At 57.1% G+C, this 25,956-nt stretch overlaps 2 protein-coding genes across 2 annotated transcripts; one reads left to right on the forward strand and one right to left on the reverse strand.

The window, feature by feature from the left end:
* Positions 1 to 617: 617 nt before the first annotated feature.
* Positions 618 to 4,205, forward strand: CUNH22orf23 (chromosome unknown C22orf23 homolog). The gene is made up of 6 exons (XM_026039875.1): positions 618 to 729; positions 1,166 to 1,228; positions 1,744 to 1,932; positions 2,391 to 2,525; positions 3,660 to 3,760; positions 4,085 to 4,205. Exons 1-6 carry the CDS (start codon positions 618 to 620, stop codon positions 4,187 to 4,189), a joined length of 705 nt encoding a protein of 234 aa, XP_025895660.1. The 3' UTR covers positions 4,190 to 4,205.
* A 2,336-nt stretch (positions 4,206 to 6,541) lies between these two features.
* On the reverse strand, positions 6,542 to 24,875 carry MICALL1 (MICAL like 1). Its single transcript, XM_026039912.1, has 17 exons — positions 24,862 to 24,875; positions 19,607 to 19,655; positions 18,321 to 18,462; positions 17,068 to 17,116; positions 16,874 to 16,973; positions 16,058 to 16,194; positions 13,386 to 13,954; positions 12,603 to 12,666; positions 11,097 to 11,482; positions 10,291 to 10,769; positions 9,480 to 9,614; positions 8,975 to 9,101; positions 8,458 to 8,548; positions 8,007 to 8,080; positions 7,490 to 7,604; positions 7,066 to 7,112; positions 6,542 to 6,793 (listed from the first exon to the last, which is right to left on the reverse strand). The coding sequence occupies exons 3-17, from the start codon at positions 18,403 to 18,405 to the stop codon at positions 6,672 to 6,674; spliced, it is 2,580 nt and encodes an 859-aa protein (XP_025895697.1). The 5' UTR covers positions 18,406 to 18,462; positions 19,607 to 19,655; positions 24,862 to 24,875; the 3' UTR covers positions 6,542 to 6,671.
* Positions 24,876 to 25,956: the final 1,081 nt, after the last annotated feature.

The raw sequence follows: 25,956 nt of genomic DNA on the forward strand, positions 1-25,956 counted from the left end.
TCCCTGGAAGGGCAGTGCCTGTGACGTCACTCGTCAAGGGGGGTCCCTGGAAGGGCGGTGCCTGTGACGTCACTGCAGTGTCCCCGGAAGGGCAGTGTCTGTGACATCACATGTCAAGGGGTCCGCGAAAGGGTGGTGCCTGTGACGTCACTTGTCAAGGGGGTCCCTGGAAGGGCGGCACCTGTGACGTCACTGCAGCGTCCCTGGAAGGGCAGTGCCTGTGACGTCACTTGTCAAGGAGTCTCTGGAAGGGCAGTGCCTGTGACGTCACTTGTCAAGGGGTCTCTGGAAGGGCGGTGCCTGTGACGTCACTGCAGTGTCCCTGGAAGGGCGGTGCCTGTGACGTCACTCGTCACGGGGGTCCCTGGAAGGGCGGTGCCTGTGACGTCACTTGTCAAGGGGTCTCTGGAAGGGCGGTGCCTGTGACGTCACTGCAGTGTCCCTGGAAGGGCAGTGCCTGTGACGTCACTGCGGTGTCCCTGGCAGGGCGGCGCCCGTGACGTCACCCGTCGCCGCAGCGTGAGGGTGTCAGTGTCCCTTGCCACAGGGCCGGGCCCGGAGCGCCCGGCGACGCCGCGCGGCCCCGTCTCGTCTCGCCGCTGTCCTCGGGCCCGGCCATGTCGTCGCGGCAGGGCGGGCGGCCGGCGCCCGCCACGGCCAGGGGAAGCCGCTTCTGGCAGCCGCCCGGCACCGCCCAGTACAGCCGGGAAACGCGGGAGCTGCTGGAAGGTAACGGCGGGGAAGGGGAGGCCTGGAGCGGGCGCCTCCCGCTGCRCGTCCCGGCTCTGCAGCGTCCGGGCGGGCGTCGCGGGCCGCGCTCCCCTCCGCGGCGTTTGGGGCCCGTGGTTACGGCACCCGTGCGGCCGGGGMAAAGGAAATCTTTCCCCAAATAAAACCCTCCACCTAATTCTTCCCCTGGGCAAAGCTGAGAGCGAGCCGCACGGAGCAGCGGCTGGACACGGCCCTGGAGCTGCCTGCGTTCGAGTGCTCGGGTGTGCTGGTCCTGAAGCGGCAAGATAACAGGCTCCCTTCTTTGGGGTTTTGATCTTTAAGTGGGGATTTTCTCCAGGGCCTATTTACCGAGCCATTCCCCCTGCCCTAACTTGTAAGGTGGATAGSGGAGCCCCCCACGCTGAGGTCCTCACGGACACACCGTGTTTTTCAGCAATGATGGATGAGTCCAGGCTCACGAGTTTCCAGAGGCGGCACCTCATGGACTGTGTGAAACGTGAGTACGTCTGTGGCTCCGCACCCTGCGCTGCTGCTTTTGGGGTGCTCCCCAGGGAGCACTGGCCTACAGAGGAGTTGGATGGGCCAGAAACAAGTGTGGGGGTAGTACCTGGAGGAAGTCRTGTTCTTGTCAGCACCGGACCCCACCTTACTATCCTGATCTCTGTTTTCCTGGGATGGAAACTGTCCTCCTACAGAAAACTGTCCAGCCTCCACCTGCCTCTTCCTCTCAGTGCCTCCCTTCTGCCTTTAAAACAGCAGCGTAGCTGCTGCTGATGTTGGACGGGGCGAGGTGTCCCCAAGGGTCTGTCCAGGAAATAGATGGTGACAGGGGCACCTGAACCCGTCTCGTGCCATGTGAAGCACCAGCCAGGTAAGACGCCTGTGGCACGTGGCACCCGTGCTCCCTGCACCCCAGGGGGTCCCCACACAGCCCTTCAGCTGCTCCGGGGCCACGAAGCCACACTCCTCTGTGCCTGACCCAGCCGTGTGTCTGTTCCCTTTGCTGTCCAGGAGGAGACACCCTGCCCCTGCAGTGCAGCCCCACGTGCAGCAAAGACCCGCGGCCTGCGGAGCCAGCCTTGGCTCCTCCTAAGCTCTGCCTGCCGGGCAGGCTCCCAGCTAAACCTCTGCTTCGACCCGCCAAGCTCTGCCAGGCGGGAGACGCCTATTCCCGAGAGCAGTTCAAGCCACAGGCAAGGCGTAAGTCAGCAGACATAAGTAAGGAATAAACCCCGCTGCCCAGGCCCTCGCATCCATTTGCTGTTTGCAACCTCAGCAGTCCGTGGCGGGTTCTTAATGGCTTTTCATCTTCACTCTTTCTGTCTCCCAAGAGGCCAAAAAAGCAGATCTCTGAGGGGACCTCTCCTGTAAATGCTCATTGACTCCTGCCTGCTGGCTAGGATGATAGGGGATAGGAGTGCAGGTAATCGTTGCCTAAGAGGGGAGTACTGTGTGTTTTCCTGGTTTATAAATGTGAATCAGAGCTCTGATGTCAGTTTGGTTGACTCTTCACCACAAATACTGTGCGGTTCCGTCTGAGGATGGGGCTGTCATTAACATGCTGCTGCCTCTGCCATCACGGGGACAGAAGCCACAAGGCCAGGCTGCTTCCTGAGGAGACAGGCTGCTAATGACTTCCTTTCCTTTGGCAATCCCAGGAGATTTGGAACGGGAGAAGCAAAGGCTCCAGAGTATCTTGGCGACAGGGAAGGATGTGGTGGAGCACAAAGCGAAGCAGCCGCCGCCTCGGACAGAGGAAGAGGAGGCACCTGAGGTGGACCGGTTTGAAGAGTGTATGTGGAAGGTGACAGAGCGAGGCACACGGGAAGGCCGGGGACCTCACGGCCTCCCCGAGCTGGCGCAGCTGAATGTGCAGTCAGAAATCRGAGGCCTGTTGTGGAAGGGGGCACTGAGCCCAGTTTCCAAGAGAAAGGACCTCTTGCTGTGACACGGATCCAGCTTCCTAGCAGAGTTTGTGTTGCAGCAGTTTGCTGGCGGATCCAAACTCTCCTGATTGCCCCCACAAAATCCACTCAATTGGCAGGAAAAGCCYTTACTGGTTTGCAGGGGTCACCTCGGCAGAAAGCCCAGGTATTGTGGCTCCTTTTTTCCAGCCCATGTAGCTCCATGTAGACTAGGCCCTTTGCCAGCTGGAGTGTGGTTTGGGCTGTTTTGTGTTGCTCCCAAACCAGGGCAGTTAAATGAGTAAAGCTTAAATATAGGATGAGCATAATTTTAGGTAGTGATRCACTTTGGCTTACAGAGTTACCTGGAGTGGCAACCCCGTGCCTGGTGACTCTGTGTGCCCCAGCTTCAGTGCACGTGTGCACCTCAGGCAGCTCTTTCCCAACCAGGGCAACACAGAAAATGACAGCACTCAACAACAGTGTTTGGTTCGGTCGGTGATGCAAGGAAAGCAGYGTGGTTGCCTTCCCATTCGCTTTGGGTGCTACAAAACTGCTCTCAAACTCACTGTTGTCCTTGACACACGTAAAGCGCTCACRGGCTGTGCTGTGTCAGGGGCTGGCCCACGAACTGGCTGCAGGACAACAGCCCAAGTGCTGCTGTGCACGAGCTCGCTGTGACCAAATACGGTTGTGTTTCCCTTGGGGCTGCCTTTGAACTCGTGAACCTCCACAGATTTAAGCGGATTGGCTCCTTCCACAGACTGGGTAACGTGCCAGCAAGCAGCAGTGTTGTCTATTTGAGGAGAACCAGAAAGTTACTGTTCGGGGACGGTGGAGAAAGGGGCTGGGGACACGAGGGACGAATTCCTCATGTTTAAAGGACTGCTGAGATACTTGGGGGACACGGGCAAGATAACTGTTGGAGCAGATACCCCCTTCTCTGGTGGGACCTCCATTCCAGTGACACTAGTAAGGTTGGCTGCTGAATCCTCTGTTTTTTTCTCTCCTCCTTGGGCTTAGTGGTAAACGAAGTGGAGGAGAGGAAAGAGTTCCTGGCCGAGATGGAAGCCCTGGGACAGGGCAAAAGGTATCGAGGGATCGTCCTCACCGAAATCTCGCAGGTTCGTGAGGGCCCCGGGGACAGTAGCAGAGCAGCGTGTGGAGGGAACCCCTCGTGGGAGAAATCTCAGCCCTCTGACACCCAAGGGTGGGTGTGGGAGGAGGAAGGGCAGGGAGCCGAGTGTGCTCCTTCATGGCACGGGGCAGGAGTGAGTTTAGGGGACACGGGGAGAGAAGGTTCCACCTTTCCTTGCCACGTCTGCACGTAAGTTGATCTAGGGCAGAAGAACCTTTTTTTCTGGGGTTTGGCAAAACAAAAACAAACAAACAAAACGTAACAGCTCCTGGTATTCTCCCCATTCAGCCTTTCCCCTTGCGCTTTGCAGAAGCTGCGGGAGATGGAGATGATTGACAAGAAGAGAAGCAAGGAAATGAGAGAGATCACAACAAAAGGCTTTCCCATTGGGAACAAATCTGATGCCCGTGACTAGGCCCAAAAAGACACCAGAGCAGTTTGGGCCCTCCTCTTCTTCCCTTACCATGAGTCYGCAGGGCTGGTCTGTGCCTGTCCACCTCTCAAGGATGCCCCTGAAGAGGGGGCAGTACCACCTGCTGCCTAAAGCCAGCAGGCAGGAACAACTTAGGCACAGCTGCTAACAGAAGAAAGCTGCTGGCAAATCCTTCCCATGCATCAGATCCCTTCTGCAAGGAGGGAATTTGCTCAACAATATTAAGGAGGTGAAAACACAGAGGAACAGACTTCAAAACATGACAAGGCAGAGCCTCCTTTTGGCGAGACAATGCTGCAGGGCAGAATCAGAGAACAAAAAAGTTGTTCCTTTTTTTCCATTCAACCCAAAGGGCGGAGGTTCCCAGGTAGGGTAGCAAGATGCTAACGTGRGTGTCACTCTCTCCATCTGTGACCTGACTGTGTCTCTGGCAGTGGCTGTGCTGGCAGGTGCTGGGGAAGAAGATGCCTCAACACAAACAGCAGCTTCGAGTGTTGCTGTAGCTCGGGGTGCTGGTGAGTGCCAGCACACTACTCGGCAGCGTTGGAAGAAGCAGGTGCTTGGGAACACGGCTGCACTGTGGAGGGACAGGGGTTTTTCTGCTCAGGGTTTTTCTGCTGGTTTTTTTCTTTTTTTTTGCTGTGGTTTTCCCAGTTTGATCTGTTTTTTAGTGATACCCTGTCAACCACTCATCAAAGCCAGGCGGCCATGCCCTGTCCTGGGACAGTGTGAGTGCAGGAAGGAATTAAAAAAAAAACCTTCTAAGGCACAGTCAGTTTTTAACTCCAAGGTTTCTTTTTATTTCCGTTCAGGTGAATGGAAATCCCGGGGTTAGTACAGTGTCATTTTACAAACGGAAGTTCTGATGGGAGCAGGGCCAAAGAGCGGGGCAGAGGCTGCAGCAATCCCGGCAGCAGCGACGCGGCCGCAGCCCCTGGAGCGAATACGCTCCGTGGAAAAGGCTTGTGCTCCGGGATCCCCCTCCCAACCGCTGCTCCCGACGAGCCAGCAGGGGACGGCAGGAAAGAAGCGGCATCAGCAGCGTGGGGCTCAGCTGCCCCCCRGGGCCGCGCTGGGGCTGGGGTGACACTCAGCCCCCCTGCGTGTCGGGAAAGGGGGATCCCACGCCGCAAGGCACTGCTCCAAGGCAGAGTGTCTGGATAAAGCCCGCTGGATTTTTGGAAAGAGGGGRCTGCAGCAGTTCGCTCGGGGCTGGTTATGTCTCATCTGCTACTGGGAAGGCAAGACCAACAGCGGACCAACCAAACAGCCATGAAACTCAGTGTCTAACTCAGACTGAGAGAACGACTCAATAAATAGCTCCTCGCCGTGGAGGAGAAGGCAGGAAACAAAAAGAAACAGGAGGAAGGAATGGCTGGAAGAACATCATCCCCCACTTCCCTCCTCCAACATACACGCGCACATACACAAACACGCAAACACCACAAATAAAATAAGGGTTTAAAAAGTTTGGGAGGGGGTTGAATTCATCTAGGAAAGGAGGCGTAAAAAACAACCGGCCCGAGCCTTTTCGCACGTATGCACAGGCAGGGCTGGGGAAAGGCCAGCGGCGACCGTGCCCCTTCCCCAGCTGCTCAAGGCTGGCACTGCTGGGCAGGGGCACCAGCTGCCCCTTGCCGGCCCCAAGTAAAATCTTGGGCCCTTTGTCTGGAAAAGGAATGTCCCTCCCTCCCYGTGAAGGCAGCAGGGGCTGTTTAGCAGCAGCAAGGGGGGAAGAGTAAGATGTCCTGAGTAGGGTGTATAGGCTGCATCCTAGCAGAAATACACTGTCCCCTTGGGTCCTCTCAGCCTTGTAACGGAGCCAGCCCAGCCCTGGCACCGGCGGGAGAAAAGTCTTCAGTGGGAGGGGAAATCTCAAAATAGATGGGGCACCTTTTGCACCTTTTTTTTTTTTTGGCTATGTCTCCAGGACCTTGTGATGAGGGTGTGGGGTTTTTTTTTAACATTTCAGCCTAGGCTGGAAAAGGCGGTAGATTCCTGCTCCCGAGTCCAGAATTTTCTCCTTGAACTAGGACAGGAAAGAGGCAAGAGCAGGAGGGCAGGGAGGGACAGCCAGGCCCCGCTCCCTCCTGGCGCCGGTCGGAGGCACACGGAGCTGTCACAGTTAGAGCGGAGGGGAGGGAGCGGGGCGGTTAGTGCAAGTTTTTCCCACAAACACCAAGCTCCTGGGCACGGAGCAGCAGGAACACGCTCCGGGGGATGCTCCTGCATGGCTAAGCCACGTGCTGGGCACCTCGGGCACCAGCCGTGCAGAGGGCAAGGCGGGAGCACSGAGCCCCGCGCCGCAGGAGCCACCGGAGGRGCCCTCCCACGCTCCGACTTCCCGCAGCTGCCGGGAGRGAGCGCCRGGARAGCCTCTGGAGAGACAGGCGGGAAGCGGAGGGGCAGGAGCCCCTTCCCGCTGAGCCCAGCGCAGCCCYCCTGTGGCTGGCGCTGCCCCGCTCTAGCTCTTCTCCTTGGGCGACTTGCTCTTGGAGTCGTGCTTGTTGCCCAGCAGCTTCAGCACCTTCATGGGCTTGAACTTGCCCTTCTTCTTGCTCTCGACCTCGGCCTCCTTGTGAAATTCTGGGGTTGCAAGGCGGGGTTGTTACTGCGTGATTCTGACAGCTGCACACCCGGGGCAACAGAGGCACAGGTGACAGCCCTGAATCAAGCCCTCCACTGCATGCACACTTCCTTCTGTGCAGTTTGGGCTGGCCCCAAACCTCAACAGCCCCATAGGAAAGGCCCCTGAGGCTGTGCAGAACCAYCTCTCCTTCTGCACAGAACAGTTAATGCTGCCCCTCACTGCAGTCTGCAGTGAAATCGTAACTAAAACCCTCCTGCCCATTTCTTACCTTTCTTTTTAATCATGGCTTCTAGCATTTTATCCTCCTCCTCTTCCCTGAAAGAAACAGTGGGAAATAGGTCAGCAATTCTGCCCTGAACCCAGCTGCTGCGGTGCCTCAGGCTAGAGAACCTCCCACTTAGAAGCCACGGAGGGGAGGATCCACTGCTGTCTCAAGGGCCTCTGATCCATGAACATCAATCCCACACGCTCTCCAAGTGCTGCCCTGCCCTTCCCACACAAACCATCCAAAGACACAAAGGTCTCTTTCCCAATGGGTTTCTTTGACCCACCGGGTCTCAGTCGTTTGATCCATTCTTCCCAGTGGGAAGCCTGAGACAGTCCTATTAGCAACAGGGACATCTTGGGACACCCCCATGAGTTGCTCAAGGGGTTCAGGGTCAGAACGGCCCCCAGGCCRTGTCCCTCCTCACCTCTGCCGGTCCTCATCCAGGCAGTTCACGATGGCGTTCCTCTGCTCGATGATGGTCACCAGCTCCTGCATCAGCACCTTCTCCCTCACTCGGTCTTCATCGGTCCAGTCCTTCTCTACATACCCGAGCCCCRAAATAAGGACAGGCCATTAAATGACTGAAGGAGCTCTGAATTTGTCCTTGGTGCTTGTGCCAGTCATCTGCAAGGTCCCTTTCTACTCTAACATGCTGCAGGGCCRGTTGGGGTAGGGGTAGTGTGAAGGGACAGCCCTTTGGCACCACACGGCATCCATGGGACAAAGGGAACATCTCCCAGTCCAGGACTGTGGCAGGGGAAGAGATGGGGCAGCATATCCAAATCCAACTAAACGTACTGGTCTCCTAAGGATCTGTCTCTCTTCTCAAAAGACTTGCCGTAACAGAGAGGGCATAGAGCATCATTCTGAGGAGAGTTACCCCATTTTCCAGAGAAGTTCCAGGGAAAAATGGGGTAACTCCCCCCAGAATGATGCTTTACCTGGCTTGTTCAGGAGGCACCGCAGTTCATACTCCACGTCTGACTGCCGCTGCTCCAGGTTCTGCTGCTTGAAGCTGCAAAGGAAGGGGACACTGCTGGAAAACGGTTGMGAGGCTCTGGAGAAGCAGAACATCACCCCACACCACAGGGTGGGCTTGCAGAGAAGCACCAAGTGCTTGTCTCATCCTCTGTGCAACAAGGGCCAGGCCCAGTCGAGCAGGCCCCAAGCCCAGCTGCTCAAGAGGAGGAGATGCTGCCGGCACCCAGGCCACCAGTGACCGGCAGCACATGAGCACTGTTTGGAGACAGTGCCAAGCCTCCCTGCCCGCCCCCTTCCCCACCTTCGGCGGGCCAGGGGGCCGTGTCAGGACCTCTGCTGGAAGCAGCATCTGGGGAGAGCTGAGAGGGGGCTCCCAGCAGCAGGACGAGCGCCTCCCCGGCGCACACTCACATGTAGATGAGCTCCGACTCGTGGCGCACCAGCATGTGCTTCTCGTGGATGAGTTTGAACCAGTCCACCAGCAGGCTGTCCTCAGGACTGTCTGCCAAGCAAAGGGACAATTCAGAGCCATCCCTAGCCCCACATGTCATGACACAAGGGGGTTGGACTAGATGACCTTTAGAGATCCCTTCCAACCTTAAGCAGTCTATGATTCTATGAAAACATGCAGCAGGCTGGGTTCTGCCAAGCCAGGGCAGGTGCATAGAATTAATTCAACCTCAGCTRGCATCTGAGCCCCAACGGACCTTTTCTCCTCTCCATCCCACCCTGTCATTCCTATCACCTCCTCTTCTCTTAGGAACATCTCCATCTCAAGTGTACGGCTGTGAAATTTCCTGGAGGCCAGGGCTCACCTATCCCCAGCATTGATAGGGAAGAAGTCACTGCTGCCATCTGCACTGCTGAAGACAGGACAGCTTTAGGATCCATCCTGCCCCACAGCCAAATGACAGCAGAGCCAACGCACCGTTCTCAGCACTGCGAAGCTTCTCCTCCAAAGCCACGCCACGGTGCTCCAGCTGGTCAAGCTGATGTTCAATGGCATCCATCTCCCCATAGATGTCTTCCTCAGGGATGTACTGATCTGTTTGCACCTGCCAAGCCAAACAGCAGAGACCTCCTGTCACCATCAACCTCTAGTTTTTGCGGGTAACCCTAAGGTTGGTCTACATGGAGCAGGCAACAAAGGACTGCCCACCTAAGAGGTGATTACAATCCCCACCTCACCCTGAGATAAAGGGAGATAAAAGGAGCTGCTGTCAGTGGAGCCCAGCCTAGACATCACCCTCCCCACCTGCAGTGTCACGCTGTGCTCCCTGCCTCCTTGTGCATCACTGGGGTGCCTAGACATCTGCTCCCCAGGGAGGGCTATAGGCCAAGAGGGCAATCCAGGGTCTAACAACCAGAGCGGCAGCCCTGGGGGACGGTGCAGGGCTGTTTTTTGCCCCCCTGTTCCCAAATGCCATTTCTACCTTGCGTTTGATCAGTGGGAAGCCGTGACCTGGCGCAGGAGGACGCACTGGCTTGGAGCCCTTGGGAGGCTTCTTTGCAGAGGGAGAGGCAGCGGGCGAAGGCTTCCTGTTGAAGGGGTTCTCTTTGCAGGACGACTGGAGCAAGGGCACAAAGGGAGACACATGAGGCTCCTGGAGAGCAAAGGGCTTCAGCACCCCAAGGCTACGCCTAGGCAGGCTGCTCACGGGGGGTGCACAGCACTGGCCTCCATCAGGACCCCAGCCACGAGGCTGTGAGCTGCTGTTCTCCCAGTCTCTTCACCGGACAAGAATAAAGCCAGCGGGTCACAGCTGTCAGAGGGATTAAGGGGGAAAAAGTTCCCCCTTAAAATAGGCACGGTTTTCCGTCATCATCATGCACCCCAAGGCAAGGATTTACAGCCCTGGGCACCGAAACTTATCCCATGTCACCACAGATGCTCGTCCTCATGTCTGCTATTGCTCCCTCTCCTTCCTGGCTGTGTTAACCCTTCAGGCATCAGTAACATTACGTGACAAGTTCTCCAGCCTCTCTCTAACCAGCATGCTGATTTATTTTCCTTCACAGTTCCCTTCCAATTTGCTCCAATCCCAGAGCATCCTGCCTATTTTTTAGCATGTGGGGCAGGCAAAGCAAGCCTGGCCACCACTCAGCAAGCACACAGGAGCTTTCAGGAGGTCACATATCAAACCCATGAAAGGCAAACCCGGCCTTTGTGCTCCCCACTGTGACCGAGGGACGAAAGGAGGTGGAAAGATGCAGATATGGATGCGAGAAAAATCACCATCTCACCTTCAGCTGGGGCTTGGGTGAGGAGGGTGCCTGAGGATTCACAGCACCCCCATCCGAAGCCAAAAGGGTGGGTGTAGGACTAGCCCCAGCAGGAGGCTTGGGAGGCAGCCGGCTGGGGCTGGTCTTCAAGCTGCCAGCAGAGACACTCCTGTCTGCATGTGGGGCGCTGGGCTGTGCCTCCCCACTGAGGCTGGTCAGCTCGCTGGAGGAGGAGAAGGAGGAGTTGGTGGAGAGGCTGCCTGGGGCAGCAGGGCTCTCACTGGAGGAGACACTGGCCAGCGGCGGTTCAGTGCTAGAGGTCTTGGCAGCCGTCGGCGTGTGCACAGTGGGCTCGGAGGAGCTTTTGGGCACTAAGGCCTCATCAGTGTCACCCAGCACCTTGGCTGAACTCTCAGAGTTGATGCTCTCGAGGCTGAGGGCTGGAGATGGGGTGGAGGATGATGGCTCGGAGTGCGACAGCCTGGAGATGGGGTGGTGGGCTGCAAAGCAAAGGGAGAGCTCAGGGAGGAAGGTGGCAGCTGGAAGGGCAGGTATGTGTCCAGGTGAGGGGGAGAGCACAAAAGGAACCAGCATCTGGCTTTCTCTTCAGAGAGGGTAAAAGGCGCCCTGCAGAGCAAAGGTCCTACCTGCAAAGCTCCCTGTGCTTCAGCGAGGGAGAGAGGATGTGCCTAGCACAGGGCCAGGACAACGGCACGAACGCCCGTCCCGCCAGCGCGAGGCAGAGGCTCCAGGGAGGCGGCACTCGGGGGGCTCCGGGGCTGAGGAGGGGAGCGAGCGCGTGCGGAGCAGGGAAGGGGGCAGCTCACCTAGCGGGGAGGCACTGGGGGCTCGCGGAGCTGGTCGCTTCTTGGCCTTCGGGCTGCTGGTCGGCGTGATGCCGTACCAGGGATGGAGGGGCCTGGCYGCAGCGTCGCTCTGCTCCTGCTCAGGGGTGCTCTTTGGGGTGGCAGCGTTCTCCTCTTCCTCCTCCTCTTCCTCCTCAAAGGGATTGTACGGTTTGGGCTCTGCAACATCAGGCCTGGTTTCCTCACTCCCGGCTTTCCCCACCTCCTCCCCATCCTCCTCCTCTGTAGTCCTGCTTGGAGTCTCATGGCTGCTGCCAGGGGGAGGAGGAGGAGCTGGCTTCTTCTTGGGCTCTGCTTGCACTAGAGCCATCCATGGTGGGTCCTTGGCTTTTGCAGCAGCTGCAGTGCTGGGAGAACAACAGAGGGAGAAAGAGAGAGGTGTCAGGGAGCAGGGACAGACAGGGAGGTCTAGACATGGGAGAAGGACTTAGTCAAAAGGGCTAGGAATGAGGTGGCAGGATGTCTCCCCTACAGGAGCAGGCTTCTTGTTTGAGGCTGGCCCAYGTCTTCTCCAGACACAAAGTGGCCTGCTCTCTGTGGAGGGCTGAGGACAAATCTAAGGGCTGGAGGGAAAGGCAGCCCATGTCACTCCCATGCTGCGCTGAGCATTTGGTTTCTAAATATTAGTCTCCATCTGCTAAGCAGCAGGCAAGGCTGGGCTTTATGGGAGCAGCTGTTCTCCTCTCCCCAACACAGCCTTCCCCAGCAGCAAGGTGACACCACCACAGACCAGAGCTGCTCTGCAGGCCGTCAATGGGGTCGGAGCCAAGATTAGGTACCTGGCCACAGAGGCCGTCATATTCACTTCCTACATTTCACAGAGCCATTTATCACCTTAACACCCTCAGCTCCCTAAGGAGGGCCAGATCCTTCTTTGCAAACTCCTGCTGGTGGTGGCACTGCTGCCCCTTTGGGGGCACAGTCCATGCAAGCCACGCTGCCCCACAGCACGGTGCATCCCCATTCCCAGGAAAGCTGCGGGGACTTCCCGCGTACACCCGCTCCGTGGGCACTGTGAGCACAAGCTGCAGGGTGTTTGTGCAACCTCTGCCCCCAAACCAGGCAAAAATGAGATCAGCAGCAGTCCCGCAGGTTGCTGAGGGACAGCTAGACAGGCATAAGGGATCCTAATTGTAGCCCAACGCCCATAATGTCCTTGTACTGGACATTTCCATGGACAAATGCCCACAAAGCAGGTCAGGGTCTCCTTTTCAGCAGCCACTGACAGAGCCACTCCAGAAGGCACTTGGCAGTGTCTACATATCCCTGAATCAGACTTCCACAAGATCCCACGTTCTTTACAAGCCCTAAGAGTCCCTTGAAGCAATGGCCAAACACAAGTCAGGGAAAAGATGTGATCGTGGCCTACGTTTTCCCATGAGGCAGGGGCTGATGGAGGTGGGGAAGGAGTCCACAGCCCTRCCTCCCTATGGAGTTTCCAGGTGGCCTGCAAACAGAAGGACGTACCGATCAGAGGAGCAGGGTCTCCCTCGGGGTTTTGGGACGGGGGGACTGGGCTCAGGTACCCTACCTAGAAAGACACATGTCAGACTGTCACAACACTGAAAGGACATTAGGAAAGAGGTTAGATCAACACAAGGCACCTCTTACATAGCTCCCTGCAGAAGGTGCTAGCTGTTCTCCCTGTAAATCTTGGGACATTTCTCCCATGGTCAAGGCAGTCTCCTCCTCCAAATATCTGCCTTGTCATCTTTTCCCCATCCCACCCTTGCAGTTGCACCTGGAGAACCAACACGTTCCCCTGCCCTGACTTCCAACTGCTTGATCCCTGCCACCCKTCCTCCACACTGGCAGCACCCTCTGGAAAGCTCCATGTAAATACGGGGCGCAGGCAGGTGTGAAACTCCTGCTGCTCTGTCTACTCCAGGGACTGCTGGCAGGTGCAGGCTCCATGGCTGGGCCTGAGATTTCACTGGAAACAGAGGGGCGTTGGGTTTTCTTAGATTTCTTTGAGGTTTCTTAGAGCCCTGCAACAGGCTGCCCAGGGAGGCTGTGGAGTCTCCTTCTCTGGGGATCTTCCAAACCCGCCTGGATGCCGCCCTGTGCCCCATGCTCTGGGTGTCCCTGCTGGAGCAGGGAGGTTGGACTAGGTGATCTCTAGGGGATCCCTTCCAACCTCAACCCTTCTATGATTCTGTGATAAGGAAAGAAACTCATCCAAGCTGCAGCTGACGGCCGCAGCTGCCGTGGATTTGGACAACCCCCTTTGCCGACCCCACGCGCTCTCACCGTTCACCACGGCAGGCCCACCCTCGCTGGCCTCGCTCTGCACGGTGGATCTGGGCCGGGGCACAGGGTGCGAGGTTGGAGGGGAGAGGGCTGACGGATCCGCGGCCCGTCTTGGCGCAGGGGTCGGCCGAGCGTCTCTGAGCCGTCCGTCCAGCGAGCCGGCTTTGTCCTGGCTGGGCACGGAGGGCTTGCTGGGAAGAGGAGGCCTGGGAGGAGTGTGGCAGGGGGACGTCCCGCTTCCCRCGTGCGCCGGCGGCGTCTCGGCTTCGCTGGGCGCGCTCTCCCGCTCCGTGGGGCCCGACGCCTCCGCTGCAGCCGCCGGGCTCTCGGCGGCGTCCGCGGCGCAGCCGTCGCTGTCCTTCCCCAGCGCCGCTCCTACGGGCGCTGCGGCGGCACCGGCGCCACCGGACTCGGTTCTGGGCTCCGGCGACGGCAGCTCCGGGCCRGGCCTCCCGCCCGCCTTCCCGCTCGCCGGCGGCTTCCCCCGGTGCTGCGTGCACACGAAAGTGCCGGCCTCGGCGCCGGCCTTGTAGGAGCCGGGCAGCAGCGTGCTGGAGCACTCCTTGCACCTGCCAAAGGCAAGAGAGAGCCCCGTGAGGGCCGCTGCGGCGCCCAGCCCGCCCCACGGGGGAAAAGAGGGCTAAGGAGAAATGCTTGGAGCGGCATTTGGGTAATCCTGTGGGGAGATAGGGGCTAATTCCCTCCTCTGCTACTAAAACTGAGCAGGATCTTGGGCAAGTCATTTGGGAAAGGAGAGGAAGGGGAAAACAACACTATGGCAGCAGGTGAGCCACTGAGGAGCTCATAGCTCCTGTGTGCAGATACTGGGTGCCTTGGGGTCCCTCTCAGCTCAGGGAGCACAGACTAGACTAGACACGAAAGGGTAACAACTATTGTCAGAGCCAGGGAGAGATCTGTGGCCTGAGTAGAATGGGATTCAATTCCACAACCGGTGGAGGAGCCTGGAAAAAGCTACAAAATCCCAGGCAGCCCTGGGAGCAGGGAAGGGCCTGTTCGCAGATAAGAACGAGGGAGCGCCAACTGGGAGTAGGAAGCGGTAGTTTCAGAACGAGCACAGGGAGGTAGTGGCCAAAAAGCACAGGAAGGCTACTTGCTCCTTGCTATGATTTTGTGGTGGCCAAGAGTTCAAATGGGTTCCAAGAACTGGCAGATATATTTGGAAAAAAAAATCTACTGAGAGCTAAGCAAAACGATGATACTTCTGACTGAAGAAATCCTTCAGCTGGAGGCCTGAAGCGCAGCCAAGGTGAGTACACACATGCCTAGCCTGCTCTTGTGCTCACCCTCACAGCTATTACAGAATCACYGGGGTTAGAAGGGCACAAACTGATCGTTGGCACCTGCCAAACACAGAGCTTTAGCCTGGAAGGACTTAGGAACGAGCCAGTAGGGCCCTTCTTTCACTCCCTGTGCCTTGCACATTGAATCGGGGTTAATAACTTTCCCCATCCACATCTTCTTGGATCATCTACTGTTTCCTCACCAAGGCTCTGATTCCTCCCTCACATAGCCCTCCAGCTGCCATTGAAATGAGCAGCACTAGCAACCAGGCCAGCGCTTTTCCACACGGGAAGGGGGAAAGCCAGTGTGTGTGCAGCAGAGCTGAGGGCAAGGGGCCAGGCAAGCATTCCCAAGCAAACCAAGCTGGTTTCTTCTTGTCTGAATACCTGGCGCTCACGGCAGCTGACTGCCCTACACTGCAACTGGGTAACTGGGTGAGGAATTCTGCTCTGGGTGTCCAGCTGACTGGTATTTACTCTGAAATGTAGAGCAGTAACGTGACCACACAGTGGGGGTGAGGAGGAGGGATGTGATGAAACAGAGGTAACAAGTTTGGACAGGGAGAAAAAGAGGGTTGTTTTGGTTTTATCCCAGTCAACCCACAGAACGTGCTGCCACAAGACATTTCCAAGCAAACAGTGCCCATGAGTCAGCAGAAAGAAAAAGACAAGGCAAGCACAAGGAGACAAAACACTCGGGATAAAATTACAGGGATCTCGCTGCTCAGTTGGAAGTGCTACAAGCTGTGCCAAGAAACACACCACACATCTCCTGTTCCTGGCTCCCAAGTGTTGTCACACTCGCACCCGGACGCTCCTGCTTTTACCCTAGCTGCAGATGGGAAGTGTGACAGGCCCCAGCTCTGATGTGTTTCTAGTACACTCCCCAGTTTGGCTTAGGCACAGACTGCTTATACAGTTATGTGAGGCCTCCCAGGTCTTTCCCGTGGCTCAGCACTTGTGCCCTCAGCTGCCAGTGGCCCAYGTGCAGCCTTGTGTCCTGGGGCCTACAGAAGAGCTCTCACCCCTTCATCACCACAGCAAGGAAAGGCAAGTGCAATGACTTTGCAGACATTGCAGGTAAGAGCCTGCACCCAGGTAGCAGCCACAGAGCAGAGGACATCCAACCTCTTTGTTTCTTGCTTTGGCCACTGCTCGCTCCCCACACGCTCTCCTAAGAGCTCGGCACCACCCCAGGCAGGGCTGCAGCCTGTATATCCAGTTGCGGCTGTGCAGTGTGGGAGGAAGGGGCTCAGTGGGTCCCAGGCCCCGGCTCGGACCTCATGCGGAGAGGAAGGTGTGTGTGGCAGAAAGTCGGAGGAGCAAAGCAGCAGAACTGCTGGCGGCGAGGGGCGCCCGGCCGCGACGTACCTGAAGCACTGGCGGTGGTAGAGCCGGCCCTCTGCCAGGTAGCGCTGCACCAGGTGGACGTGCTGCTGGCAGGCCGCGCACGTGCTGCTGGGCGCGGGGCGCCGGGACGGCTCCGCTGCCTCCGCGGCGGCCTCCTCCTGGGGACGGCGCGAGGGCAGCTCAGCAGAGGCCGCGCCGCGGGGCCCTGCTGCTCTCCCCTCTCCGAGCGCTTGTGGCGCCGCTCCGGAGCTGCCCGTGGCGGGTAGCAGCGCACGGCTGCCCCCGAGGCCAGGCACAGGCAGGCTGCCKCTGCCCAAATCTCCTCAGTACCCTGCCTATCCCCCAGGAGCTGCATTGCCCCTACCCAGAGGCAGCACAAAGGGATGCAGGAGCAGTGCACTAGCCCCATGGCAGCAGGAACCTGAAGGGCAACACCCTTCCTTCTTCAGAAGACAGGACACCTCAGGTACCTGCTAACCCCCCAGTAAAGGAGGAGGAGAAGGAGAAGCCATCTGCTCTGCTCCTCTAATCCCAYAGCCTGCATTCCTGCTGCCATCCTACCCCCACAGCGTTATCCCTTAGGAGGAGAGTGCTCGTAGCTGAGGAACCTTTCAGCACCAATCCCTGCACCCTCTCGCCAGCCACGGGCAAATCCTGGACCACAGCCCCCCAAAAAGAAAGGGCTCCCTCAGCCACACGGATACCACAAGCACCTCTCCTGCCCCGAAGCACATGGCCCAGCTCCCTGTACAGAGCCACCTTGCTCTGAGGACAGTCCCTCATGTCCTCACCGCAGCAGGGGGGAACTGCTGCCTCAGACACGAAGCTACCGGGTACCTGTGGTGCCGGGGGACTCTCAGCCACAGGCTTCTTGTGGGCCAGCAGAGGAGGCGACACGGCCGCCGCTGGGCGCTTCATAGGCGGCGGCACTCTGGCTGCAGACACAGAAGGAATGCGAGGAGGATCAGGCACCGACAAGAACAGTGACTCATGCAAGGCATGTGGGGGAAGGGGAGGGGAAAAAAAATCACCCAGCCTTGTGACACAGGACGGGACTTGCCGCTCCTGACACTTCTGTGCCTATTTTAGGGGGAAGAGACAAACACAATCTAATAACGGCTTGGCCACGAGGCTGACAGAGCCTAGTCGTGCTGCAGAAACCCTCGTGGTCCCAGGGACACTGTCACTGTGATTTAATTTACCCAACAAATCCACTTGGCTTCCTCATGAAATACTGCCTGAGGAACACGTAAAGCCCAGAGTGCCAGCAGATGCCTAGATGGCTGCCAACGTACTTCTGCTGCTCAGCGGGCACCAGCCCTTGGGGGGCTGATGGCAGCTCTGTGCCGCASCCCCTGCGCCCATGAGGGCTGGCACAGACATGCACAGTCCCAAAGGCAGCTCCCAGTCCGGCACGAGCTTTCCTGGAGAAGCGCTTGTGTGTAAGAGGTTGCTCTGATGCTCTYGTTGATGCGGTGTAACCGGAGAGGGGAGATGCCCTGGGAGAGCTGCCTTGGACTAGCACTTGGCTCAGGCTGCAGTTGCAAAGAGAGATGAGCTGATTTAAGGCACCCCACCCTTGCTCCCCTCCCCTGGTCCGTCAGCCACTTTGAACTTACCAAGGGGATAAAAACTGCCTGCRGGAGGGGAGGTGCCTACCTGACTTTCTCTCATTTTAGTGAGTTAAAGCAGACCACAAAGGGGCCTGGCATGTTCCAGAGGTGACCAAACCCAGGCGGCAGGAATGAGGAGGCATGGAGGGAGGAGAAACAGGCGCCTCCCTTTAGGCAGCAGTGACCTGYTCCAGCATTCCCTACCTCACCTGAAACCTCACCCTGCCCCACTCACCATCTAGACCCTGCCCATGAGCATCTGCAAGATCCAGAGATGCAGCTGCTATCCCGTCTTCTTTCCCTCCTCCCCAGATACAGCAGCTCCAGTTTTCCCACAGAAAGCACAGAGTATGGGTGCCCTCTGTCCACTAAGTCCAGGGCCATGAGCTTTGGACATGTGCCCTCCCAAACTGCAACACCGAGCTCCTTCCTGGATGCTGAGCTCCTTCCTGGATGCCAGCCTCTCCTCCCGCTAAGCCTGATATCCGAACGCAGTGCGCTCCATACACAGAAAAAGGAAGCTCTGGAGTGGGAAAAGGAAACTCTCACAGATTCACTGCCATGGGGAGGGAAGGCACAGGGTAGATTTCGTTTGACACACAGCACTGCTGGCCTTCCTGTACAGCCAAAYGGGAGCAAGCTGGAAGCCACAGGGATGGAAGGGCACTCACCTTGGCTGGGGTTGTTGAAATGGTTGTAATACTGGGACACGTAGGTCATGATGCTGAGGCAGTCAGGGACTTTCATGGAGACCATGTCATTGGGATCTAGGAGGGCTGGGATGCCCAGCTCCCGCTCTGCCAATTCAAAGGCCTGCAGGAATGGCAGAGAGAAATAACAGGGAAAGAAAACTGATGAAAAATGTTTCTGAAAAATCACATAGAACTCAAGCTGCCGGGGGATGGGGAAGATTAGGACACGGGCTTCCCTGAGACAGAGGCTCCCAGATAGGCAGCCTGACTGAGGAGAGGCCATCAAAGCAGGRGAGCTGCAATATTCCCCCATTTGCCCCGCGAAGGGGCCAGGGCTGGCAGGTACCTCCCGGTGCTGGCAGCGACCTGCTCCAGCGGCACGGCCCAACCCCAACACGCACCCCAAACACTGAGCCCACAGAAACTCCAGCTGTGACGGAGCCTCCAGGCTCCGGGGCGCCAGGCCCTCCCCTCCTGCCACTAGTGACAAGGGGACTCCGAGCACCCCACTCGAGAACCAGCAGCTTGCCCCACAGCAGCCCCTCGTGCTTCTCCTCACAAGGTCATTGCCATTCCTGCTCGCTGAGACACAGGAGGGCAGCGCGGCTCCGGCAGTCGCAAACACGGCTACGTGGCAGGAAGGAGTTTGGGAAAGGAATCGCAGTTTGGGTGCTTCCTCCTTACGCTGTTTGTGGGTTGTTCAAAATCCCTGACCATCCTGTGGTTGTCTATGGGGCAGCGTACGTGGCCACAGCGATCTCTGAGCGGGGACGCGGCGAGACTGTGGCAAGGACTGAGGGGAAACTGAGGCAGGAGGGCTCAGGTGTAGTGTAAACATCAGGTATCCAATGCAGGACACTTCGGTAGCAGGTGTTGGCTCCAACAGCCCCAAGCAGCAGGGAAACACCAAAGACCTGCTGAGTTTCAGGGCCACCATCCTCTCCACTTGGGCCTGGAGTCACATTAGCTTCCTGCTTCCGCTGCCTGCCAAGTCTGGAACACCTGAATTGCACCATTTTCATTTTCCTTTGAGATGCCATCTTGGCAACTACCCAGATAAACATCTTATCATCTCTTCAGTGCAGGCTGGAAGCTGATGTTTCAGATTCCCCTGTGTTTCCACAGAAGTTCCTGCCTGTCGCAGGACAGATTACAGATTTTCTTTATCCCCTTCCCACTGTCAAGTCCTCCCATATCATATGACCTCCATCATTTCATTTCTCATGTCTCTTTTTCCTTCTCTGCATGACACAACAGGAACTTACCAAACGGTTGTTCTCGTAGACATCATCCTTGGAGAGAGAATCAAAGTCTCTGGAGAGAAAGCACAGACAAGCCACATGAGATGGGAAAGAGTGTCCCACTGCCAAAACACGGGGGGTTTGGGGGCAGCCAGCCCCCAGACACTGCAACACTGCACACTGCAGCAACCCAATATGTAAGATCCCAGATAAGCAAGACCTTGGTAAAACGTAGTTCAGGCTGTAAAGAGGCAAAGGAACTAAAGGGAAATAATAATGAATGAAAAAGGAAAAAAAACACACACAAAAAAACAGGCCTAAACAGGTGGTGGCCAGGAAATTACAGCACCGTCCTCAACTCTCAGAAGCCACCTATGATGCCCTCACGCTTAAAGGCTGAAGAAATACCAGGGCCACACTGCTGCACGAGAGGGCTTGCAAATACCACTCAACATCATCCCCATCAACGACACCACAAAGGGAAGAGAAAGGGAAACTGAAACCCTTATCTTGAGTGAAAATCCTGACTACACCAGATCTCTTCCACCACAAGTGTCCTTAGACCTCCCTCCACTACCTCRAGGGATCTGATGTCACCCCCAAGATGTGGGGGGGACCCAGGAACCTGCTCCCCTCGCATCGTTCCTGCCCTTTCCCTGTGAGTGAAGGGGATCCTCCCTGCATGCTGCCATCCATGAGCAACCTGGGCCTACTTCCCCCCTTCAAAACGCCCTGCCTGCACTCTCAGCATCACCCTGCCACGGGGCTCACCGTTAGCTTGTGCACAGCCCAGAGAGCAACCCGGACCCTTCCCAGCCCTGGCACTGCCTGGCCCTGGAGCTGCCCCTCAGATCCCTTCAGGGAATCGTTTCAGAGCAGCCTGAGGGATCGACCGCAGCAGCGGCCAGAGCGCTAAAACGCTCTGCAGGTTTTCAGCAGTAGGAGGGAAGTGCAGGAAGGAGTTAGCTGTGCCTGTTAGTGTGGTATGTGTGAACACTGTGCTGCACTGCACCAATTATAGCCCCTTCCTGTCAAGCATCTCAGCTTTGCTATGAAAAAAAACAAGAAGAAAAGGAGAAGCAGCAGCTCGGTGTGCCCGTGAACTGGCTTGCAGGTGAGGAGACAGCCCASAGAGGGTCAGGGTTAGAGGAAACAAATCCAGAGACAGGTGCCAAAGCTTGAGAGACTGACCCAGAGAGAACTGGGATCAAATGTGCTGAGTTAATACCACATCAGAGGGCTGAACGATGTGCTCTGTGCCTCCCGCTCCTCCTTTGGGGAAGCCGGGATTTCCCCTTGTGCGGAGGATGGGGCTGGGGGATCCCAGACCCGCACCGGGCTCTGCTTCACGGGCTGTGGTTTTCCCAGCTCTATCCACGTCTCACTGTGTGACCGATACCTCCCACTGCGGTTGGCTCCTACGGGACGCAGAGCCTGGCGCCGCATTCCTTAGCGATCAGGCAGCTCAGATGAGAGGGGTACAGAGACACCTCAAAGCCTACAGTAACACCCCCGGGCACACAGGACATGGGAGACACGGCCAATACTCCCTGCATTTCTGCCGAGAGCCACCTGAGCGCCCCGGCTCCCACCTTTCCTCCAGCTCCACTTGGATTTTACGGCATCTACCGGTGGCACCCACCAAACCCGCCCAGGCCCCATGGCCCTGGAGCACCAGGAGCTGCTCCGGGCTCCCGGGGGGGCAGCAGAGCAGGGCAAGGCCGCCCTGTTCCCAACTCCCAGGGCCGCAGAGGAAGCCCGTGACTGAGCTCCGAAGGCTTCTCCCAGCTGCCGCCGGCACCGTACAATTCATTACACTTCCTCTCTTCAAAAGCAAGAGGCTGCGGGTGCCGTTTCCTCCAAGCTGAACGGGACAGCAAAGCCACTTGCTGCTGCAGGAGGGAATCACAGCAGGCGGCAGCCGCGCTGCACACGGCTGGGCGGGAAGGTCTATGCGGGGCACTTGCACCTTCCCGAAAGCGCACGCAAACACGAGCACAGAACCAAGCCTAGGTGAAATACTGCAACTTTCCCTTCTCTACCTACTGGCGAGAAAAGGTTTCAGCTGCAGCCTTCGCTTGCATGTAATACTAGTGTCCTTTTTTAAGTTTTTTTTTTTTATTTATAGCTCATTTCCACTGGGAGATTTTTTTTCCTTACGTCATTTTTTTTTTGGCCTGCAGAACCCTCTTAACCTTGCTGCTGTATTTATTTATATATATATWTTTTCCCCTTTTAAAGAAAACACCAGCTTGGGAACACAGGAGAAGTGATGACAGCAATGTTGTGTATCAACCGCTCTCTAAAACAGCAACAACCTTCATCTGAATGCTCCTGCTTCCAGGCTATGGGAGAGGCTCGGATCCGCCCGAAGCCTGRGGGCTCCTTGGTGGCCTGGGGGCTCCTTGGTGGCCTGGGGGGCTCCTTGGTGGCCTGGGCTGGGACAGTGGTTTTTGACAGACAAAACCACACGTCCACTCTGCTCTGCCCGGCAAACGAGAGCTGTTTTAGCAACCACCTCGCATCTGCCTGGGGAAGATGATGGCAGCTGCAGGGATAAGAGGCTCAAGCTGTTAACGGGAGGGCTCCWAAGCAGTGAGGGAATACAGGGATATTCCTTCCACCAAAGCAAGGCAGAAGGCTCTTGGCTTTCATGCCAGCTATTAAATTCCATTAGCACAAGGCCCTGGGGGTCTTTGTCTAGCTTATTTAGTTCCTCTCTGCGGCCTTTCCAGCTCTGCCCCTCTAGGAACGACACGGGGACCAGCCTTGATTCCCATCACCTCCAACACGAGCGGAGCGGCGCTCCAAAGGACCAGATTTAAGAACAGGAAAAACTCTGGATATCCCAGTGGGAACGACTGTCTTCACTCAGCAAACCCCAGCGGTGTAGCATATCCTGGAGCAATATACCCATGCAAACAGCATCCCAAATGCTCGGCTAATTAGCTGCATACAGAGGCCCTGAGCACTCTAGGGGTTAGGGCAGCTGCCAGCGAGCCCGGCACGCTCAGCGAAGGGGGGAGGGTGCTGTGCAGAGCTAAAACCAGAGCAAATCCCGAGATTCCTCAAATATAAATCATGGGCTCTTTCATGGCAACACCGCATAATGAGGCCTTCAGCTTCCCAGGCCTTGTCAGGGAAAYGCAGGCAGCAGCCGGGAGGGAACAAATCGGATTTGTGAGCCTGCCTGTAACCGAACCCATGACTCCAGGACACAAAATACCCTTCGAGCGTATGGCGCTCCTCTCCTGTTTTCGCCCGTCCCTGGCTCGCTCCGGAGGCGTGTGCCATGCTGCCTTCTTCCCTCCTTCCTGGASGCCAAGGGCCTCCCCAAAGCTCAGAAAGGCTCAGGATGCTGGAAGACGCATTTCGCTCCACTAAGCTGCAACAAATGCCTCACAAACATTAATGTCGTGCTTAAGATTTCCAAAGCACTAAACAAACCAACTCATTAAGCCCCACTGCCCGCTGTCAGATTGGTTTAGACACTTCCAGCTTAACTGACAAGGGAGGAGAAGAGATTAAATGTCTCACCCCAAGAACACACAGTCAAAAGTAGAGTCAGAGAGTAAATCCCAGTTTCCTGGGCTGCGCTCAAGGGAGCAAGTTTGCCCAAGGAGTGCCTCATTTGACAGATAGGGAGAGAAAGAGGCAGAGAAATGAAGCGAGGCTCGTGCAATGGTCACACTAGGTCCAAATGCAACCTTCTGTCTCACAGTTATCAGTCTCACCTGAGCACGTACCCTGTTCTCTGTGGACAGCGCCAGACGCCTTAATCTGGATTGAGTAGATACTGAGCGCTTCCAGCTTCAGTTGCTTCTTTAAAAAATAAATAGTAATAATAATAATAATAATAATAATAATGAAAGAATAGTGTCTTCAAGAGCCGTGTACCAGCTGCTCTGAAGCTCTCAAAAATAGCATCTTTTGCATACCACCCGCCTCATTTAAATGGGTTTGTTTCAAAACAGGACTTACACTGAAAACTACTCCCAGTTCTCTCATGGATGGTCACAGGGCCTCCCCTCCCTTTCAGGGCACCCTCTTCCTCGGTGCTCCTCACACCAGCACAGACACATCCAAAAAGAGCYTCCAGGACAGGCAGGGCACCCGAGCAGCCTCAGGCACCCCAGATGGGCACAAACAGCCACAAGGGCAGCCCTATGGAAAAGTCCTACGGAGCAAAGGGCTGGAGCAGTATCACTCTGATGCACAAGGGAGCTCCAGACCTGCTCAGCTCTTCTATTTCCACCACAGACTGGAAAGTGAGCAAGGAAACGGGGAAGCAGSTGAACAGAGATGAAATTCAGCCCCTCTTGGGCTCAAGACGCTAGGAGCAGCATGGTTGTCTCGCAGGAGCTCGACGAACCCATCACAAAAGACCATGCAAGGTCAGGAAAGTATTTGCAGATCCCTGCCAGGTCCCATTACTGAGCTGATTGAAAACTCTTCAGAAGAGGAGGGTGGCTAGTTTTCCTCTGCCACWGGAGATTTACCGCCTCTGATCCGATCTGCCCACTTCCAAAAGAGGACAGGCTGAAGAAGCTAGAATGGGACAAAGTGATGCTACTCCTGATCCTCCTCTGAAAATCCTTCCACAACATGCCATGCCCTTGTAAGGCCCTGGGTTTTGCCTTTACAATACAGCTCACGCAGAGTAACTGCGAAGCATTTAGTTAGGACATCTGCCAGGAATAGAGTTAAGCCCACTGACAACTTCCTAGCAGCGGCTGCTGCCTAACGGGATGGTGAGCATGGCTAAGGGGAAACCATCAGGTGGCTTTAGTCGTGCTCATTGGAAGTTTTGCCCGTCCTAGTTTGATCCTTGCTCTTCACTCAGCTGTCAGTTGCTGTGGCACTGCCCCAAAGTCAGAAACCCGGGAGTTCCTGTGTTCACCCAGTGTTCCTGCCCCTTCACTTGCCTCCTCCTCCTCCCACGCAGCCTGGGCTGAGGTGCACAGCACACTTGGGGCCGGCAGCATTTTCCGAGGCACTCTCCTACCTCAGCAGGACAAGCTGCACCGCAGGGAGCTGCTGGGACACGAGAGCACCCAGCCACCCTAASACCCGGACAGAAGCAAATGCGCTGGATGCCTTTCCTAACTACCACGCCAAGGATTTTGCAGTGACCACTCGAAACACCCCACACAGCCGTTTTCTAGCTCACTTGTCCAGCTTCTGTCTGTGAGAACACAATCCTGCCTTGCCTTCTTACGGGCCCCACAGCAGCAGCAGTGTTAACCCTCGTCTCGCTATAGACTGTCTGTCTTTATTACCTGTAAGAAATGGCCACGCAGGAGCCACCTCAGAAAAGAGGATTTAGTCAATCCAGGCAGCCACTCTGAGCGACAGCAGGCAGGAGAAGCGGTCAAGGAGCTGAACGTGCGAGGAAACGCGATGCCCATCACGGGATCGTGCAGAGAGACGAGCAGTGCAGAGAGGCGAGCAGTGTGTGTGCGTGCCGGGCACGGCCGGCGTGCAGGGAGGCCAGGCTGCACGGCCAGGGCTACCAGGGCTGGCCCAGAGCACCGGTGGATCTCCAGCGGCATCAGGCACGCGGGGCTGCCGCGGCAGGTTGGAGCAGATTCCTTCCCTCTGCTGAACCAGTTTCTCCAGGATGGCGACATGGCCCCTAGCAATCCCAAACTCACCGGCTGCACTAAAAGCTCCCGTTCCCTCATGCCCCAGCCACGCTGCTAGAAGGAGGCTGGACAGAGGGAACTGTGCCCTAAGTCACCTCCTGACAGCGCCCGGCAGCGCTTTTCACCCCGCTGGCATTCCCTGTTTCTCGTTTGCTCCGCAGCATTGGCAGAAAGCAGCCTGGAAGCGGCTGCGAGCAGCAGCSTGGAGCCCGGAGCAGCGCCTGGCGCCTGGGCTGGCAGAGACCCCGCTGCCGGCGGGCACTCTCAGCAGCGGGGCCAGCGCCCCAGCGGGCCGGGACACGGCGTGGGCAGCCGGCAGCGCCTCGCCCGTATCCACACGGGTGTCCCCAGCACCACTGCCCTTCCATATCCATACAGGTGTCCCCAGCACCACTGCCCTTCCATATCCATGGGAGCATTCCTGGCACCACTGCCCTTCCCATATCCATACGGGTGTCCCCAGCACCACTGCCCTTCCATATCCATGGCAGCATTCCTGGCACCAATACCCTTCCTATATCCATATGGGCGTCCCCAGCACCACTGCCCTTCCCATATCCATGCGAGCGTTCCCGGCACCACTGCCCTTCTCCCCGGGCAGCCCTTCCAGGCCCCTGCTGCCTGTTGCCACCTCTGTCCTCAGAGGAGGCCTGGCCGGGAGCCCCGGGCGCTGCCTCCCGCGCTGGGGCTGGTCACCCCGGGCCGCCCCGGGGCCGCCCCGGGCAGCGC

Source organism: Nothoprocta perdicaria, unplaced genomic scaffold (genome assembly GCF_003342845.1).
Source record: "Nothoprocta perdicaria isolate Ctin4 unplaced genomic scaffold, notPer1 scaffold_244, whole genome shotgun sequence".
In the NCBI taxonomy this organism is placed as follows: Eukaryota; Metazoa; Chordata; class Aves; order Tinamiformes; family Tinamidae; genus Nothoprocta; species Nothoprocta perdicaria.

Excerpts from the sequence above, each read along its gene's own strand:
- CUNH22orf23 (XM_026039875.1), top strand. The coding sequence starts at position 618 with ATGTCGTCGCGGCAGGGCGGGCGGCCGGCGCCCGCCACGGCCAGGGGA. Across the intron at positions 730-1,165 it reads AACGCGGGAGCTGCTGGAAG|CAATGATGGATGAGTCCAGG; the intron begins GTAACGGCGGGG and ends CGTGTTTTTCAG. Across the intron at positions 2,526-3,659 it reads GGTGGACCGGTTTGAAGAGT|TGGTAAACGAAGTGGAGGAG; the intron begins GTATGTGGAAGG and ends CCTTGGGCTTAG.